The following is a 16,450-nucleotide window of genomic DNA, read 5'->3' on the forward strand; positions in this document are numbered from 1 at the left end:
TTGTTCATAACATTAGGTTGACCCACATGTGCTTGTGAAACGGACCGTACCATGCATTGAAGGTAAAGGTTGTATTCATTGTCAGCAATGAGATGACTGTCAAACAGAAATTGAGCCTTGTACATACAATCATGTAATTGACAGCGTGACAGACAAGTTGTGAGGAGTCCAATCAAACAAAAGAACCAGCAATTGCCAGCACCTTTGAGTAGTCCCCCTCCATTCTTTTACGTAAATGAGTGGGTATGGGAACCTTAATTCTTGTTCCTGTTGGGTTCCCATTCTCTTCAATCAGAACGACATTATTTGAATCAAAGCGTGGATTCATACGTTGTCCAGGCATTTTGTGTCCAACAATTAGTGCCGCCTTCTTCTGACCTCTAATTGCCAGTAACACTTTGTCACCAACTTTTCCAATGCCGTTCTTGGTGTACACATGAATCACTTTTGGAGGCCGGTGGTAAGGTGTATTTCCAAGAGAGCTGTTATCCACCACTCGCACTCTGGTCATTTTCTGAATGGCAGCTACAGCAGCAGAAACACTGGAGACAATTTTTTTTTTTAACAAGAAGCTCATTAATAGTCATACAAACGGGTATGGATAATCTTGTCATTAAAGAGAATGCCATGTACTCTGAGTACAAAGTATATTGCTTGAATAGGATGTGTAGTAAAATGTATTTGTGATCCAGGTTTCTGAGATGTCATCAAATGTGATTGACACGGCAAAATTAAAGGCTTCAATTTGCATGTACAACATCCACAATAAACACGTGAATAAAATGAATACTGTGCTGTACACAATGTTCAAAAGTAATTTGTTGCTTGTTTAGCAACTTTTCAGCATCTACCAAACCTATCAAATAAGACACAATCATCGTGCAGAATGAAGTTTGGTGGCCCGTGTACTGCCACAAAACTTACCCGAATGTCCGCTGGGGAATTAAGCGCAATGTATCAGCGAAGAGCCCGGTGGCAGATCTTGCAAACAGGTACGTCGCCATAACTACAAGGAATACGTTTAGGATTATGAATTTGTACAATAAAGTCTGTGGCTAATGCTATCGCTAGCTGATGATCGCATGTTAGACAGAAACTGGGCACATTATTAATGTAAAATAATCGGATTAATTTCGACTCCATAAAAGTACCTGCTTTGGTCCGAACGACCCAATGATTTTGTTAAAAATGTGAATTTCGTTACCGTTCTTCCCCAGACCATGCAAAGTCAAATGTGTGACGTCATTAACGAGCGACAAGAAACACATTTGACGGTTAGTAATGTCGGAAACACGTTATATTTTTTTAGGTTATTTACATATGAGCCACTTTATAGCGTAAACTAAATAGCATACAAACAATAGTGATTTGGCAGATACTTGACTTTATAATGTATTTATGTTTAGCTTCTAGAAAACGTCATACACATGCGCTTCTGCTAATAGAAATATACAACATAGATTCCTCACTAACGCAAAAGCTGTCTTGAAGTCATCTGTTGTGAAGCTGCTCTACATTCTAGAATCATATGTCTATGGCTGTCATACTCGAAGCATGATTTGGCGTCTCCGCCCACTGAACTGGTGGGTCTTGAGAGTTGTCCAACCGGCTGCCTTGACATGCACAATAGTCACTTGCTTTGACGAGTGCGTCAGTGTAAACAGGTAGACTTAATGGTACACTGTTAGTTGAGCTATCATTTATCTCTTAACTTTGCGTTGTGACGAGGGAAGTTCAACTTAATTAAAAAAAAAAGTCAACATAGTTGGGTAGACTCCAACTATCTTATGCTACATCGAGCAGCTAATAGCTAGCTTCAAGGCTACGGTTCACTGCTAGCCCTCATTGACGAAGTGACAAATCCACTGACGACTCTTCTGGTTTAATGCATACGGAAAGGTAAGTCTACTGGTGAGAGGTTGAGCTCATTGACACCACTCGTCCGTATTTAAAACGATGACAATGTTTCAGTGTCAGTTTGGTACTTTTGAAGGAAGTTTATGCTTGACGGCCACAAGTAAATTGTAGAAAAGTGATACTGTTAGCGTTAGCGGGCTAACTAATACCACATACCGTACTCTCAATAAGTGGTCATTTTATGACTTCAAGTCGTTGGGTCAAAGAACATCACATAAATGTAATAATAATTGTAATGACTTAAGACACAATGGTGAATTGCGTCGGAATGCCGGTGATTAGCTGTGGTCTGTCAGCTGATGATTAGATTTAAGTTAGAGGACACTGTAAAGATACTGAACGGTCTATTAAGGTAATGCCGCTATAGCTGTTGTATATGCCATGCTTTCTGGGCGTTAAACCCCCTGTAGGAATTCCCCCCATATAGAATCAGCAATTTATGTCAATTCAACAATGCAATTTTGAGACAAATAACTCCTGACATCGTTATTTCCACTAGTTAACCACAAGTGCGTGGTAAGCGGCGTCAAGCATATTTGCGAGTTCTCTTTTAAGATGATGAAATCGAAGGTCCAGCAGTTAAAAGTGTTCCGTCGCGTTGAGGATGTGCAGCCGTGTGGATGAAGGCACAGTGGGGTGTGCTGTGTCCTGCTTGGGTTCACATCGGACCATTTGACTATTCTATTGGTTTATTGTTGGGCTTTGGCTGCATCTTGCTGCAGTGATGTCACAGCATTCCATGGAGCAGATAAACGACTTAGTGTTAGGGCAGATGAGCACTCAGCATCGCGAATGCTGCTAATAGTGAGTGAGTGGGTAGAAGGGCAAATATAAAGGAGTGCAACTGTGTAAACACATGTACCAGCACACTCTGGGAGACCAGTTTTTTTTTTTACCCTTATCAAAACATGCAAAATATGTGCGAGCTTTAAACGGTGGTTGTCGGTACACATTGGTGGGACGTAACCGAGTACATGTTTGCTGTACTCAAGTAGAATTTTGATATCTGTTCTTTTGAGTATTTGTTTTTATTAACTTATTACTTTTACTGCTTAAATATGAACACAAATGTCTATTTTGGTCTCCTTATTTTTTGTAAGTGTCTCGCTTTTTTTTAACCTCAGCGGATGAGCCAAGACAAGACTTAACTAGAGAAGAAAAGATAACTGCATTTCAAATTGGGATTGCTTGAGCTTTTGGCGTGCAAAAACAGGGACATCCAGGCGCATTAATGTTGATGCTGCAAAAAATTCACAGAAGCAAGATTTTCCCCATCCACGGCACTATTTCAGAGAATTATTTATTGCTATTGGCTCCAAAAACATGTCAAATGTGTCATTTTGTGCCAGACTACAAACATGTTCTTCTGGTGTTAAATGTATCCTGTTTCCTGTTTTCTTAGTGATCAAATTGTGTGTTTTTCATCTCAGTGTGATGACTACCCAAGTTAATAAAACTCTTTTGTGTAGCAGTTTTGGTGTTCTGCCAAGTTATCCAAAAGGGTTTTGTATACAGTTGATAGTAAAATCTTTATTTGACCTCTTAAGTACATTTCTTTCTGCGCTTTATTTTTACTGACTGTGATTACACAAGTATCCTTTTTTTTACTCAATTAGAGTAAATTTTTTTGTCACCTCTCAATGGTAGGAATAAATGTATCTCACTTTTGTGAGTAAATCCCGTTATTCCTGAGATAATCTGTCTTCCTCTCACATCCGTTTTAACAATGAAGGCCTGGGTTTGAATTTGTGCTCTTGACGTTTCTGTGCCAAGTTTCTGGTTTGCCTAACCTTTCATCTAATTTCTCCATTAATGCCAGAGGTTACAATTTTCACTCTGGATTATTTTTTTCCCACAGTGAAAATTGTTTACAATATGAATAAATCCGAGGTTGGTTGTGTTCAACCCAAAAGGTTCTATTGTCTTCTGTACAACGACATTTAGAGCAGCAGTCCAACTCAAGGCCTCAGGTGGGCCAGATCCGGCCCGCAAAGTTAAATGATGTTTTTCAGCGTTATGTTTCTTGCAAATTGTCTTTAACTTTAACAACACTGAGATATGAGAGAGTGCAAGCATTTTTTGTTCCCAATCTCTTCTTCCTTGAACATAAATTGAAATAGTTGAACCATTTGTTCTGTAGATGTGATAATATATGGCGATTATATTGACAACCCTGTTTTTTTGTATTTGTTTCCATGAAGGCATAAGAAGAGTCATTAAAACTGTTAAAAGTACTGAACCTGAAAAATATTGCATGGCATTTTTGATTATAATCAATTCACATCAATCATACAAAAATGTAACTACATTAACACAAGAAAATATTCTAAGTTGTAACATATGCAATAAAAAGATTTTCATTTAAATAATAGGAAATAAGAGAAGCTTGATAACGATGAGTGGTCTTAAATGCTTGAATTTATTCTCGGAAGCGCCCTCTTTTTTTGTCGTGTGAACACAAGAATACATTTTCTAAAAATGGAAAGGGACAGCCGATTGACAGAAAACCCCCCAAAAAAACACATTTAGGATGTCATATGTGTTGTCAGCAGTCAGGCATGTGACCAATGAGGTCAACGTCAGCTTTGGTCAAAGAGGGCTGAAACTTTGAATCTGTTCAAACTTCCTGTTGGATCAAAATCTTTCTTAATTGTTATTATCTTATTTATTTTAGGTGTGCATAAGCAATTCATACTGAATATTCTAAACCTTTCTTACCAGATTCTCAACATGTTGCAGTGAGCGATGAGAGTGCTGGTATTAGGGATGGCCATTTGGGGGGCGCAAGCTTGCTCTGACTCACAGAGCTGCACGACAACGCTGCCACCCAATGCCACCTCCAAAGAGTACTGCTACTCGGCCCGAATTCGTAGCACAGTGCTGCAGGGCTTGCCCTTTGGTGGCGTACCAACTGTTCTCGCCCTCGACTTCATGTGCTTTTTGGTGAGTTGTTCTGACACGTACGTTCAGTCAATACTTGTCTTCCTTCAAAGATCACCGGTAATCTATTAATTATTATTCTGATCCATCTTTTCTTTCATTTCTTGCAAATAATTGCACATTTTCAGGGCTTGCTGTTCGTGTTCTCCTTCCTGCGAAAAGTAGCGTGGGACTACGGACGTCTCGCTCTGGTCACCGATGGTGACAGGTACAAAGCCTCTTTGAAGATAAATTTGAAATATTAGCGGCTACTTCAGTAATGCACATCAAAAACGAACAAACTACTTTCATCACCCCCCAAAAATGACCTTTTAAGATTTATCTTTATATGTTGGCTATCGTCAAATGTCAAAACATATTTATTATCCAGCCATCCATTTTCTGCACCTCTTATACAATGACAAGGAAAACAATTAGCAATTAATGACGAGTAATACAATCAATGACAACTTACTTTTTCAGAGCTATATTGTTGCAGTAGAAATACGCATGAGATGTTTGCTCGGTTCAGGGAGGCATTTTCCGAAGAGTTTAGTGCGGCAGGCAGCTACTCAGGATCTGTTTTTATACAGCAAGTCATCCTGGATTAGGCTACAGACAGGAAGCGTGTGTTTACTAACAGTGGACATATGTTCATTGCACCAAAGGGAACATATGCCTTGTCAAAAAAAAAAAAAAAAATCAATTGAATACACAGCTGACGCAGCAAAATTAAGCAAGCTTAGGTTTACTGAAGCAAACCTCTCGAGGATTTGCCCAGACAGGAAGTCGGTGTCAGCAGCACGTGGTGTGTCTGGTTGAATCCGAGCCCTTTTGGCCGGAATCATTAGAGGTCAAGCTTGTGCGCAGGTTTAGGTTAACAGCAGTATTATTAAATTAAATAAACATTTAACGCCAATTCTCATTGTGAAACTTATACTTTAGCCTAGCTTCACAAGATGCTCAATAGATGTTAGATTATTGCAGGCGTAGGGTTATGATCGTAAAACTGTATTTATGACGTTACTCCGATGAGTGAATGACGTTTTTTTCTCCATTTTCCTATAAGAATTTTCTTTCATCTAACATCCCCCTCACACTAATCGTCACCCAATGATATGTTTCACGCTAGCGTGGTTTTTCCTAACGGTGATTAAATAATTTCACCAATACGTATGCATGGAAAGATTTTAGGCAGAGAACACCGCAAGCCTCCTTGATTCTGAAAATGAAAAAGTTTACCTCATGACACGCTGCTTTTTAACCCACATTTCCCAGCTGTGGACATTTGGATTTTACTCCTCCGCTATTTTTGCAGCTGTGTGCAAACTGATAATTGGGTTGTAGCGTAGCGGGATGATGGGAGGGGGTGGCAGCTGCCTAAGTCATTTGTCAAATGTTATTTGTTGAAAGCACTCATTATATTTTCATTTGTGAAGCTCAATGTCAGAAAAGCTGGTGCACTTTGGTAGCTGTTCATTGCGAGTGTGTGTGCTGAGAAGCTATTGAGTATGCTTTTGGTGTGCAATGTTTGTCCGGTGTCTCTCTGAACCCACCCGCACCAGCGAGCAGAGTTGCTTCATATCAGCATAACTCAATGTTTTTTTTTCCAGGAGAATGGATCAGCGTTACAGCCGTCTGGATGATCGGGAATAGTATGTTCTGTTTGTTTTGCCTTTTCGTGCTTCTTCTTTCCGTTGTTAACCTAGCTACCACTTTTAGGTTTCCCCCTTCTTGTTGGTTTCCTCCAGGTGTTTCCCAGTGCCAGGGTCCCAAATGATTCTCCTTCCTCTCTTTGCCAATGTCATTCTTGTGCTGCTGGGTGTCCTTGTCTTGAATTAGATCTGTGCGTACTAATCTCTGTATTAACCTCTTTCTGAATGAAGCATGGTCTCCCACTGTGTGGCCGCTCAGCATGAAGCTCACAGACAAGACTCTTAGGTAGAGCGAGTAAAGCCACTTCATCTCCTTTTCACCTTGATTACTAAACACTACCGACAACCGTGGGTAATTTCCTGTTGGGATGAAGGAGACCTTCTCGCTGGGGTGTCAACATTCTTCTAATAAACCTACCTTGAGGCCAGCAGAGCCCATTTCCTCAGAGAAGGGGCCACCAATCTTTTTCAAACTAAAAGCTACTCCTTGGATCCTCTTATACACACTTTTGAAATAATACATTTGCTCACATTGCCTTTACAACTATGTTATAATTGATTAATGATCTTCATCTATACAAAGTCATGATCAGTGAGATATTTTGAAAACAGATCGCTGGCGACTTAAATTGTCCTAGAAGGGCGGACTGATGCCCACGGACTGCATGTTGGTGAGCCCTAAATAGACAAAATATTGGCTCTGCTGAACTCAAAAAGGATGTCCTGGCTTCTTCTGCAGCGAGGTCTCTTTGCGATATAACAGAAGTTGCATCGTCCAACATCGTCGACTCACTTTCTATGCTTTCTTGTTTGGAACGCGACAGTTGCTGTTGCGCTGACTGTAACAAATGATTTCAAAACGGGATTCCGTGTGTAGTCTGCGCAAGCGTGCACACTCCCTACGGTAAACCACTTTGGTGGGTCTTGTCTGGAAGAGACAGGTGAATAAATCCTGACTACTGTTACACCTCCACTGCAACAATTTACTGGAATTGCCGTGTGAGAGAAGCTTGTTTGTACGTGTCTAAGCTTTCCCATTCTACTAATGGCCGTCGTGGTGTGTTGAGACACAAATACTTTTGTTTTTACACCACAGCAATGCTTTGGCTTGTGTTTTGTTCACACAGTGCGGCTGCTGCCTTGACAATAGAGACACCTGAACGCTATGAGCGCCTCACCTCAGTTTCCAGCTCGGTAGACATCGATCAGAGAGACACAGTAAGAACGTCGTTGCCGTTACAGAATAGGCAGTTGTGTTTTTCCGCGTTTCGTTCATATTGTTGCTCCGATAGGGCTTCTGCTCCTGGCTCACTGCCATCTTTCGTATCAAGTAAGTCAGCATGCTCTTTGGTATATATGAAAAGGAAAACACAATCTCAATTCAGTTTCTCAGATAAATAGAATAGAACCAGCTGACTTTATTGGTGTGTTGTACCTCTAGAGATGATGAGATTCGGGAGAAGTGTGGCGAGGACGCAGTGCATTATTTGTCCTTCCAGCGCCACATCATCGGCCTGTTGGTGGTGGTCGGTGTGCTTTCTGTCGGCATCATCTTGCCTGTTAACTTCTCAGGAAACCTACTTGGTGAGTTGAGTGTTTTCTAACGAAAGAACAAGACCACATTGAGTGACACACAAATAAATCAGTCAATCAAGTCTTTTCGCCGTCAGTTGTGTTGTCATCTTACAAACATACGTGAAAAGGAATATTTGTCATTACCGTTGAACTAATATTGCATCGGCTTGAATGATTTTTTTTTTTTCCTACAGAAAACAATGCTTATAATTTTGGAAGAACTACGATCGCAAATCTAGATGCAGAGTGAGTAATTCTTGGACACCAATGTGGTTTACCGTCTGCGTTGCTTAACACTGGTATCAACTTTTTATCTTATCCAGTAATGCGCTTTTGTGGCTGCACACCATCTTTGCATTCCTTTACCTGTTACTGACAGTATGCAGCATGAGAAGACACACCTCCAAAATGCACTACGCAGAGGATGACCTGGTTGGTTTCACAAAATTCCCTCCGCAATATAAATATATATTTAAGATTTTTTTTTTTTTTTTAAACACGCTTCTTTTTCCCCCCCATCTCACTACAGGTTAAACGAACTTTATTTGTCAATGGACTCTCCAAATTTGCAGAAGAAGCCGAAATTAAGCAACATTTTGAGTAAGTGCCTTCAAATATGTTTTGTGTGATTTCATATGACATTTTTCATAAAATCTCGTCATTTCCTGTCTGCATATGTATTCTGTAACCGCATTAGAGTATATGAGAACCATGCCCTGTCCTCTTAAAACAAGTCTCATCATCTATGTACCCGGTCGGAGACAATGGCCGGCCTAGTATAAATGTCCGTAATAGAAGCCAGATGAGAAGAATTATCAAGTCATGTGTCATTTCCGACTAGTGCAAAGGGATGCGTGGCTCTAATCCCACTTAAACAAAATTTATTAGGCAGTGTGTTATCTCCACTCTTGTTGTGATAATACAATTCCCTCTGTGCGTTTGCTTCATAGGCAGGCCTACGAAAACTGTTCTGTGCGGGAAGCTCGCATCTGTTACAATGTGGCCAGGCTGATGTATCTTAACTCTGAGAGGTACCAGTTTCACACAGCGCAATATGAGGATTCAACCTTGTGTTCATTTTTTTGACTAACCTGATGTCGATCAATGTGAAATATTATTGTTTTGGATGCAGGAAAAAGGCAGAGCGCAGCAAAAAATTCTTCCTTGATCTGCAGGCCAAAGAGCACGTGAGCACCATGATAAACCCAAAGCCATGTGGACACCTTTGCTGTTGCATCATCAAAGGTTGTGAGCAGGTCAGAAGGACATTTACTTACATCTCAAAACAAAAACGCTGCTGACATTTTCTGTCAGTCAAATGTTTTTTTTTTTCCTTATTTGTAGATTTTGACTTTTTGCCATTCTAACAATTCTTCTGATAATCTACGGCGGATATTAAGTCTTCACACCCCTGTTCAAATGCCAGGATTTTGTGATAGAAGAAAATGAAGCCATCAGAGGCAACCGATGTCATTCAAACGCGTCTCGTAAGGAGAAGCGACTTGGATAATGGATGGATCATGAAAAAATCTGGCATTTGAACAAGTGTTTGTGGATTTCTATATCCACGATATGTTCATTTCAGAAATCCAAATTTGGATGTTTATCTCCCTCACAGGAAGAGGCTGTGAGTTACTATACCAAGCTGGAGGCTGAATTAAAAGACAGCTACAGGAAGGAGAGAGAGAAGGTCAACAGGAAAGCTTTGGGAATGGCATTTGTCACCTTTCAAAACGAATCCATAACTGCTATGTAAGAATGGCACAGTTATTTATTTCTAGAAGGAACATGTACATGCAGTCTAACATTTTTCTTTCTTTAACTCAGAATCTTGAAGGACTTCAATGCTTGCAAATGTCATGGCTGCCACTGTCGCAGAGAGCCCAAGAGCTCTGCGTTCAGCGACAAACTCCAGACACACAACTGGACCGTGAGCTATGCCCCTGATCCACACAACGTCTACTGGTTGGTGTGGATTCAAGTCATTGCATCAGCAAAATCAGCCAAGTGACCAGCTGTGTTGACCTCTAGATCACATTTTATCCCCTAGGGAACATCTGTCGTTGGGAGGATTCTCTTGGTGGATCCGTTGCTTGATCATAAATTGTGTCCTCTTCCTCCTCCTATTCTTCCTCACCACACCAGCCATCATCATCTCGACCATGGACAAGTTCAATGTTACCAAACCTGTGGAGTACCTAAACGTAAGGAAATTTGTTCTATTCATTTATTTATTTATTTACTTTTTCAATTACATTATGCTTCCCCTCCTGGCAACTCGAGAGGGTGATCCATGTGAAGGTCCTTATTGTTGTTTAATGAATTGATTTCTACATTGATTCAGAGGGTTTGTTGCATGTCATTGTAATATTTAGAAATGAAATAGGATTACATCCAGCACACATGTCCGCGAAGCGCACAATCTATCTAAATGTGCCCTGTTCCTGGTGCAGAGCGGTCTGGCTCATTCCCAAACTTACAAAGTGATCCTTGCACCGTCACGAAAATCAGGTTGCGCTAGTTTTTTCACGCCATCGACGAATATTCAGCCCTGAGACTTGACAACAGATTTGTTTGGCCTTTGACTTCAGATATCGGCGGCTTTCGAGAGTAATCCATAAAAGGTTGAAGAAAACTGATTCGTAATATGCACACGCAGTACTGAAACAAACATGTACCGACAGATCTAGCCTTTTTACTTCAGTTCAGACGTTCAATTCGGTCGTTGCGTTCTTGTCTCAACATCTCAGTGTGTGTCTGTTTTTTTGCCCACAGAATCCAATTATCACTCAGTTTTTCCCCACCCTCCTCCTGTGGTCCTTTTCTGCCTTACTTCCTACCATTGTCTACTACTCGGCCTTCTTTGAAGCCCACTGGACCCGGTAAGGTTTTCACTTGAAAGCAGTCATTTCAGGATGTACTGATGGTGTGGAAGTAAGTGTCCTGGTTGTTTTGTTTTTGCCAGACTGATAATGTGTCCTTTTGTTTCGACAGGTCTGGCGAGAACAGAACAACCATGCATAAATGCTACACTTTCCTAATCTTCATGGTGCTTCTGCTGCCCTCCCTTGGTCTAAGCAGGTACTGCATGTTTTTGTTTTCAGTGACAAAACTCGCTTCTGTCTATTTGTTTAGTATGTATTAAATGACGTAACGTTATTGTTGTTATCATTTTTAACTTTTGTCTCTTCTGTCTGTAGTTTGGATGTTTTCTTCCGGTGGCTTTTTGACAAAAGATTCTTGGCAGACGCCAAAGTGAGATTTGAGTAAGTTGCATGGGTGCTTAAACGCAAGAGCTTTGCTGCACTTATTCACGTCCATCCATCCATGCATCCATTTTCAATACCGCTTCTCCTCACTAGGGTCGCGGGGGGTGCTGGAGCCTATCCCAGCTATCTTCGGGCACCCTGAATTGGTTGACTTATTCACATGAAATACATAAAAAAAATATTTTGCACCGGAACATGTTTATAATTTTTAGGCTGAATTATGAATCTTTACAAAACTGCATGAAGAAATCAGAATGTATATATATTTTTTATTGACTATATGGCACGATGATAGCCTTTCCTCGAGGTATTACGGCTTTATTCCACATTGTAATAAAAAAAAAGTTAGTTAGCTTAATTGAAGACACTAAATCATTCAATAGTTGCGAATGACAGTTGACGTGTCCTGCGACTGGCTTGCACACAGTCCAGGGTGTATGTACTTCCTGCCTCTAGCTTCAAGTCAGCGGAGCTCCAGTTCACCTGCCACCCTAATATTAGAGCACTAGCATTGTAGAAAATGAGTGGATGGAATTGGATCGAAACTGTAAAGCTCTCTAATCTGTCTGTGCTATCCCCATCAGGTGTGTGTTCCTCCCTGACAATGGAGCCTTCTTTGTCAACTACGTCATTGCGTCTGCATTCATTGGAAATGCCATGGACCTGCTCAGGATCCCTGGTCTGCTTATGTACATGATCCGCCTTTGCCTCGCTCGATCTGCAGCCGAGCGCAGGAACGTCAAGAGGGTTCGTATGCGGCTGCCTTGCCAACAATACTCGATTTGTTATCCCTTTTTTGGACCGCGTATATGACAATGCAACACCCACCATATACTTTCTCACGTTAAGTCTGGTTGGAATAAACTCAAGTCCATAAATAATGCGGCATTATTTATCCTGTCACTCTGTAGCATCAAGCTTACGAGTTCCAGTTTGGAGCCGCGTATGCCTGGATGATGTGTGTCTTCACCGTGGTTATGACCTACAGCATCACCTGCCCGATCATTGTCCCCTTTGGTTAGTTCGGCTTTTTTCTTCGCACAGCTCCGCTAGTGATTATGTTACCTGATGCAATTATGTTGTTCTGTTCTTCATATGCTCGCTCATCAGCCAGCCTAATAGGATTTGCTCTGAGCTCATGCTCCACTTTTTTGTGCAGGGCTGATGTACATGCTGCTCAAACACTTAGCAGACAGGTACAACATGTACTATGCTTATCTACCTTCCAAACTGGACAAGAAGATCCACTCTGGAGCCGTCAACCAAGTGGTGGCTGCTCCAATTCTCTGCCTATTTTGGCTTCTTTTCTTCTCCACGATGCGCTCTGGTAGGAAAGCACTCCCATCTACAGGCCACAAATGTCTAGGATTCACATGGCCATTATGATTCTCCAATGGAAGTTGAAATCACCTAGTTGACAAATGTCCTCCAAATTTCCTTTCCAGGGTTTTCAGCCGCAATCTCCATGTTCACCTTCATCGTTTTGATCATCACAATCACTGTCTGCCTCTCGCACGTCTGCTTTGGACATTTTAAATATTTGAGCGCTCACAACTATAAGGTAAAACTATGTCAACTTTTTGTTTTTTTTTAACTTGAGTTAAATATATATTTTTTTGTGTCCCAGATTGACACGCAAGAATTGGATGTGACTGAGAATGGCCACACAGAGTGCACTACTGACTCCAACAAAGCTGCAGTAAGTAGTCAAGCACATTTTTTTTTGTATATGGTAAGTTTCTCTTAGCTGGATGACTTCCATAAAAGTAATGAAAGGCGTTCCTCCCACAGTAGAAATGTGTGTCAAGTTCATGTGACAGGTCATACGCGACCAAACGTATAAACTAAGTACGAAAGAACACAATGTCCGTCCTAACTTCAGAATCTAATACATTGAGGCATACAACGGTATTCCAAAACTTATTGATTCATTCAAGAGAGTCTGGCTGCAGCCCCCCATTCTCGGGACCCTCCTCTCCACATCGCTGCAGACCTCAATTCTTTACCACCGTCAGCCCGGAAATTCCTTCCAATTTCCGCCAAACGCTCATCAAAATCAAATTTCCTCTAATGTAAAAATTATAAAGAAAATGTCATTTACAAAAATTCGAGAAGGGAAAAAATGCTACACTCAAGAGTCCGTTTATTTTCATAAAGGTTTTAGTCTTTTAAACTTGTTTTCAGAGTATTTTTTGCCCTGAATGTGTTCAAATGAAGCTCAAAAGTTTTTCCATCAAATGTGCAATAAATGACATTTGCTGGCTGACGGTGGAGCTTTGTGGGCTGGAGAGGCTTGAGAATGTGGGGGTGCTGCAGCCAGACCCTTCTCACTTTGTTCCACTATTCAAGGATAGACATAAATGAAGTCAAAGAACATCTACCTTTGGTTTTGTTATCCATGTTATTTTTTCAGCATTTCTGTCTGTCGTAACATTCCTCTGCATCGGGTCCCGAAGCTCCTCTTTCCAAAGTCTCAGATGTCATTTCTCATTGAGAGCTCGGGAGCCTAATTCTCTGTGACATCGCCTTGACACGTTTGCTGATGAGGCTTTGTGACACGGAGATGATGCCCAAGAGTGCATGTCATATACGTTGATCTCGTTAGACTTTTTGAGGAGTCCCGATGACTGAATGATGTAAACCGCTGATTCCCAAACAGGGGAAGTGGTACGCAAGCAAATTGCAGGGAAATATTTATTAATTTATTTCCAAGATGGTCGGTCGATAAAATGGTACACTTGGGTGTAATTGGTCAGCTGTTTGAAAACCTCGGAAATTCCCAGTGACCGCCACGCCCTTGTGCACATCGCCCTTTTGTCTCTTTCGTCAAACACTCCCTACCTCTCAATGCAATCCTCAAATGTAACAGTAGAGGGCACTTTAGCACATATGAACGTGTCTTCCTCAGAAAATGGCATCATCTTTAATACAATGTTCAACCCAGAATCACAACAACAAATGTCATTCGTGCTGCCCTGCCAAGTTACTTTTGAGAAAGACATTTTATTTATATTCGCTGTCCTCCTCCTCAACAGCAGATGTACATCGCCGAGGTTCTGCAAGATCCAAATTCCGAGGAGGCCGGATCGGGCAGTGGCGAGGACGACGGTCAGGTGTCGTCGCAGGACGAGGAAATAATCAACGTGGAAAATGGCCTGAACGAGGACTTCCAGTCCGGAGAAGACAGCCTCATTGATAATGAAGTGCGACACTGACGCAACGGAAAGTTTCGACTCGCTGAGAAGTATGCACTGATTTAAATGAACTGGAAGTGAACCAACAAGTTCACCAAAGCATCTCAATTTGATGGAGGGATGAAAAGGAAATGGATGCGTGTTGTCTACTAATGATTACATGGATTCTTGCTTAAGGATTCTTCCGTACTTACACCGGGACTACTTTCACAAGCAATGCATGAGCCGCAAAACCCCTCAGATCCACCTCCACGGGCCGCGGACCCAGAAAAGAGACAAAGGTAGACAGAACCACTATGGCCCCGTCTTGAAGGGATTCAAGTTCTCGTCTTGTCCTCACCATCATTGCACTTGTGATGAGAAGACAGGTTTGACTTTCCACAAAGGTAACGTTGATGGCATGTCTTCAAGGAGTGCCGATTTCCCCCGTAACTCTCCTCATCCCCCAAAATGCGCCCGCCCGACGCTTCAAATGGAATGCGGCGATCAAGTGAGGTGCGAATGTTTCCACAATGCTCATGGAATCCCATAGAAGCCTTAAAAAGAAGAGAACAATTTTCTTTTAGTCCGTAATCTCCTTGGGCATTGATTAGAATACACATTTCCTTCCCACATTGGACGATGAGCGGTATTTTGGCACAAAACGCTCGAGCCAGTTGGGATTGCTGGTGGACTGCTGCAAGACGACTGAGTTGAACGGGACGGACAAGGCCATGGTTCAGTCTGTTATGATGCTCAGTTGACGTTAGATGTCTGCTTTCATCTCTTTTTCTTTTTTTTTGCCCATAGGTTTACATATTCACGCACAGATACTGACATTCGCATTCATGTCACGGTGGTAACTGGATAACGACTAGTTTGTCTTTGTTTTGTCCTCGGTAACTTTTGTGTCAGCACTTGATCCCGTAGATCCTGTTAGGTGGATTATAAGTGGTTACAGCCTGCCGAAGCTGATTTTGTAAATTATTTTTAATTCAACCGTGTAATATCTATGATAACATGTTAAGAAACAAATCACTCAAGGACTCGACAGTCACAATTGTAGGTGAGATGCATTCAACGTCTCAATATTCGATGCTGACATTTGCTCATGTTAAATGTATCTCGCACACAAAACTGAGGCCTTAACTTTGCATCAAACTTGTCATTTTTATAATCTTCCTGAGAAAGGGTCATCATTTTTTCCCCTCCACACTTTGATATTAGCCTGAAAGGCCCTCAATAAGGAAAAGATTCCCCATCACTGATGTTTCGAAAATGAATGTTTCAGACCCACGCCGTTGTGTTCTCAATGTCATCTCGATTAAAACCGTTGCTTAAATAAAACTCCCTTCGTGTCCGATCGCAACATCATCCGTGAGCACGACTTGTTGCTAGAATGCGGCCATTATTTCGGTACGAACAATGTTCAAGTGGCGTTCTCTACTGTTTGTACGGAGACTGTTGCATACCTCTACGTTTGTATACCTCGAATATGGCTTGAAATTTCTCAACGGGTTCTGGAGGGATACTTTGACAACACTATTTCATTAACTTTGAATGTAGCTGACCTTTGCAACTTTTTTAAAGAAGCTAATTGTGGTAGCTAATAGGCGATCCGCTTTGCTTCACATGTGCTGTTTTGTATTAGAAATGAACGAGCAGGTGTAGCGTCACGGCAACCGCAACATATTTGTGTGTGTCTGTATGTCGGCCTTAGTGATGGCTTTCATTTTAAAATATTCTGTATAAACTCATCCACATTGTGAATCATCTTTTACATCATCTCTGATGCATCTTTGGACTCACTGGAAATAAAACGATAGTTTTTGTTAACAACGAAACCCTCATGAATAGAAGTTGTCAACTTATTCGGTTTTTGGATTGTTTATTTTTAGAATTCTTCGTCTGACTATACTATTTAGATTTTTTTTTAAATCAT

At 41.3% G+C, this 16,450-nt stretch overlaps 2 protein-coding genes across 6 annotated transcripts; one reads left to right on the top strand and one right to left on the bottom strand.

Annotated features, from left to right (window-relative positions):
* Positions 1-56: 56 nt before the first annotated feature.
* Positions 57-5,445, bottom strand: mrpl14 (mitochondrial ribosomal protein L14). Of its 3 annotated transcripts, none has more exons than XM_088305413.1 (3): positions 5,312-5,445; positions 925-1,006; positions 57-542 (listed from the first exon to the last, which is right to left on the bottom strand). In XM_088305413.1, exons 2-3 carry the CDS (start codon positions 1,002-1,004, stop codon positions 173-175), a joined length of 450 nt encoding a protein of 149 aa, XP_088161539.1. In that variant the 5' UTR covers positions 1,005-1,006; positions 5,312-5,445; the 3' UTR covers positions 57-172. The 3 variants fall into 3 exon arrangements, with proteins under 3 accessions (XP_088161539.1, XP_088161537.1, XP_088161538.1); XM_088305411.1 differs by lacking the exon at positions 5,312-5,445 and adding an exon at positions 1,205-1,343; XM_088305412.1 differs by lacking the exon at positions 5,312-5,445 and adding an exon at positions 1,152-1,335.
* Positions 1,559-16,358, top strand: LOC148329765 (mechanosensitive cation channel TMEM63B-like). Of its 3 annotated transcripts, none has more exons than XM_088305407.1 (24): positions 1,559-1,899; positions 4,639-4,860; positions 4,986-5,065; positions 6,450-6,491; positions 7,619-7,709; positions 7,784-7,821; positions 7,933-8,075; positions 8,261-8,312; positions 8,390-8,498; positions 8,596-8,666; positions 9,017-9,097; positions 9,199-9,322; positions 9,685-9,818; positions 9,894-10,031; positions 10,117-10,270; positions 10,842-10,948; positions 11,061-11,147; positions 11,267-11,332; positions 11,920-12,082; positions 12,247-12,352; positions 12,495-12,662; positions 12,781-12,896; positions 12,963-13,034; positions 14,374-16,358. In XM_088305407.1, exons 2-24 carry the CDS (start codon positions 4,663-4,665, stop codon positions 14,548-14,550), a joined length of 2,517 nt encoding a protein of 838 aa, XP_088161533.1. In that variant the 5' UTR covers positions 1,559-1,899; positions 4,639-4,662; the 3' UTR covers positions 14,551-16,358. The 3 variants fall into 3 exon arrangements, with proteins under 3 accessions (XP_088161533.1, XP_088161534.1, XP_088161532.1); XM_088305406.1 differs by having other exon boundaries at positions 1,562-1,899; positions 14,371-16,358; XM_088305408.1 differs by lacking the exon at positions 6,450-6,491 and having other exon boundaries at positions 1,561-1,899; positions 14,371-16,358.
* The last annotated feature ends 92 nt before the right edge of the window (positions 16,359-16,450 follow it).

Source organism: Idiotropiscis lumnitzeri, chromosome 9 (assembly GCF_059441095.1).
Source record: "Idiotropiscis lumnitzeri isolate Australia: NSW breed Sydney's pygmy pipehorse chromosome 9, RoL_Ilum_1.0, whole genome shotgun sequence".
Lineage (NCBI taxonomy): Eukaryota > Metazoa > Chordata > Actinopteri > Syngnathiformes > Syngnathidae > Idiotropiscis > Idiotropiscis lumnitzeri.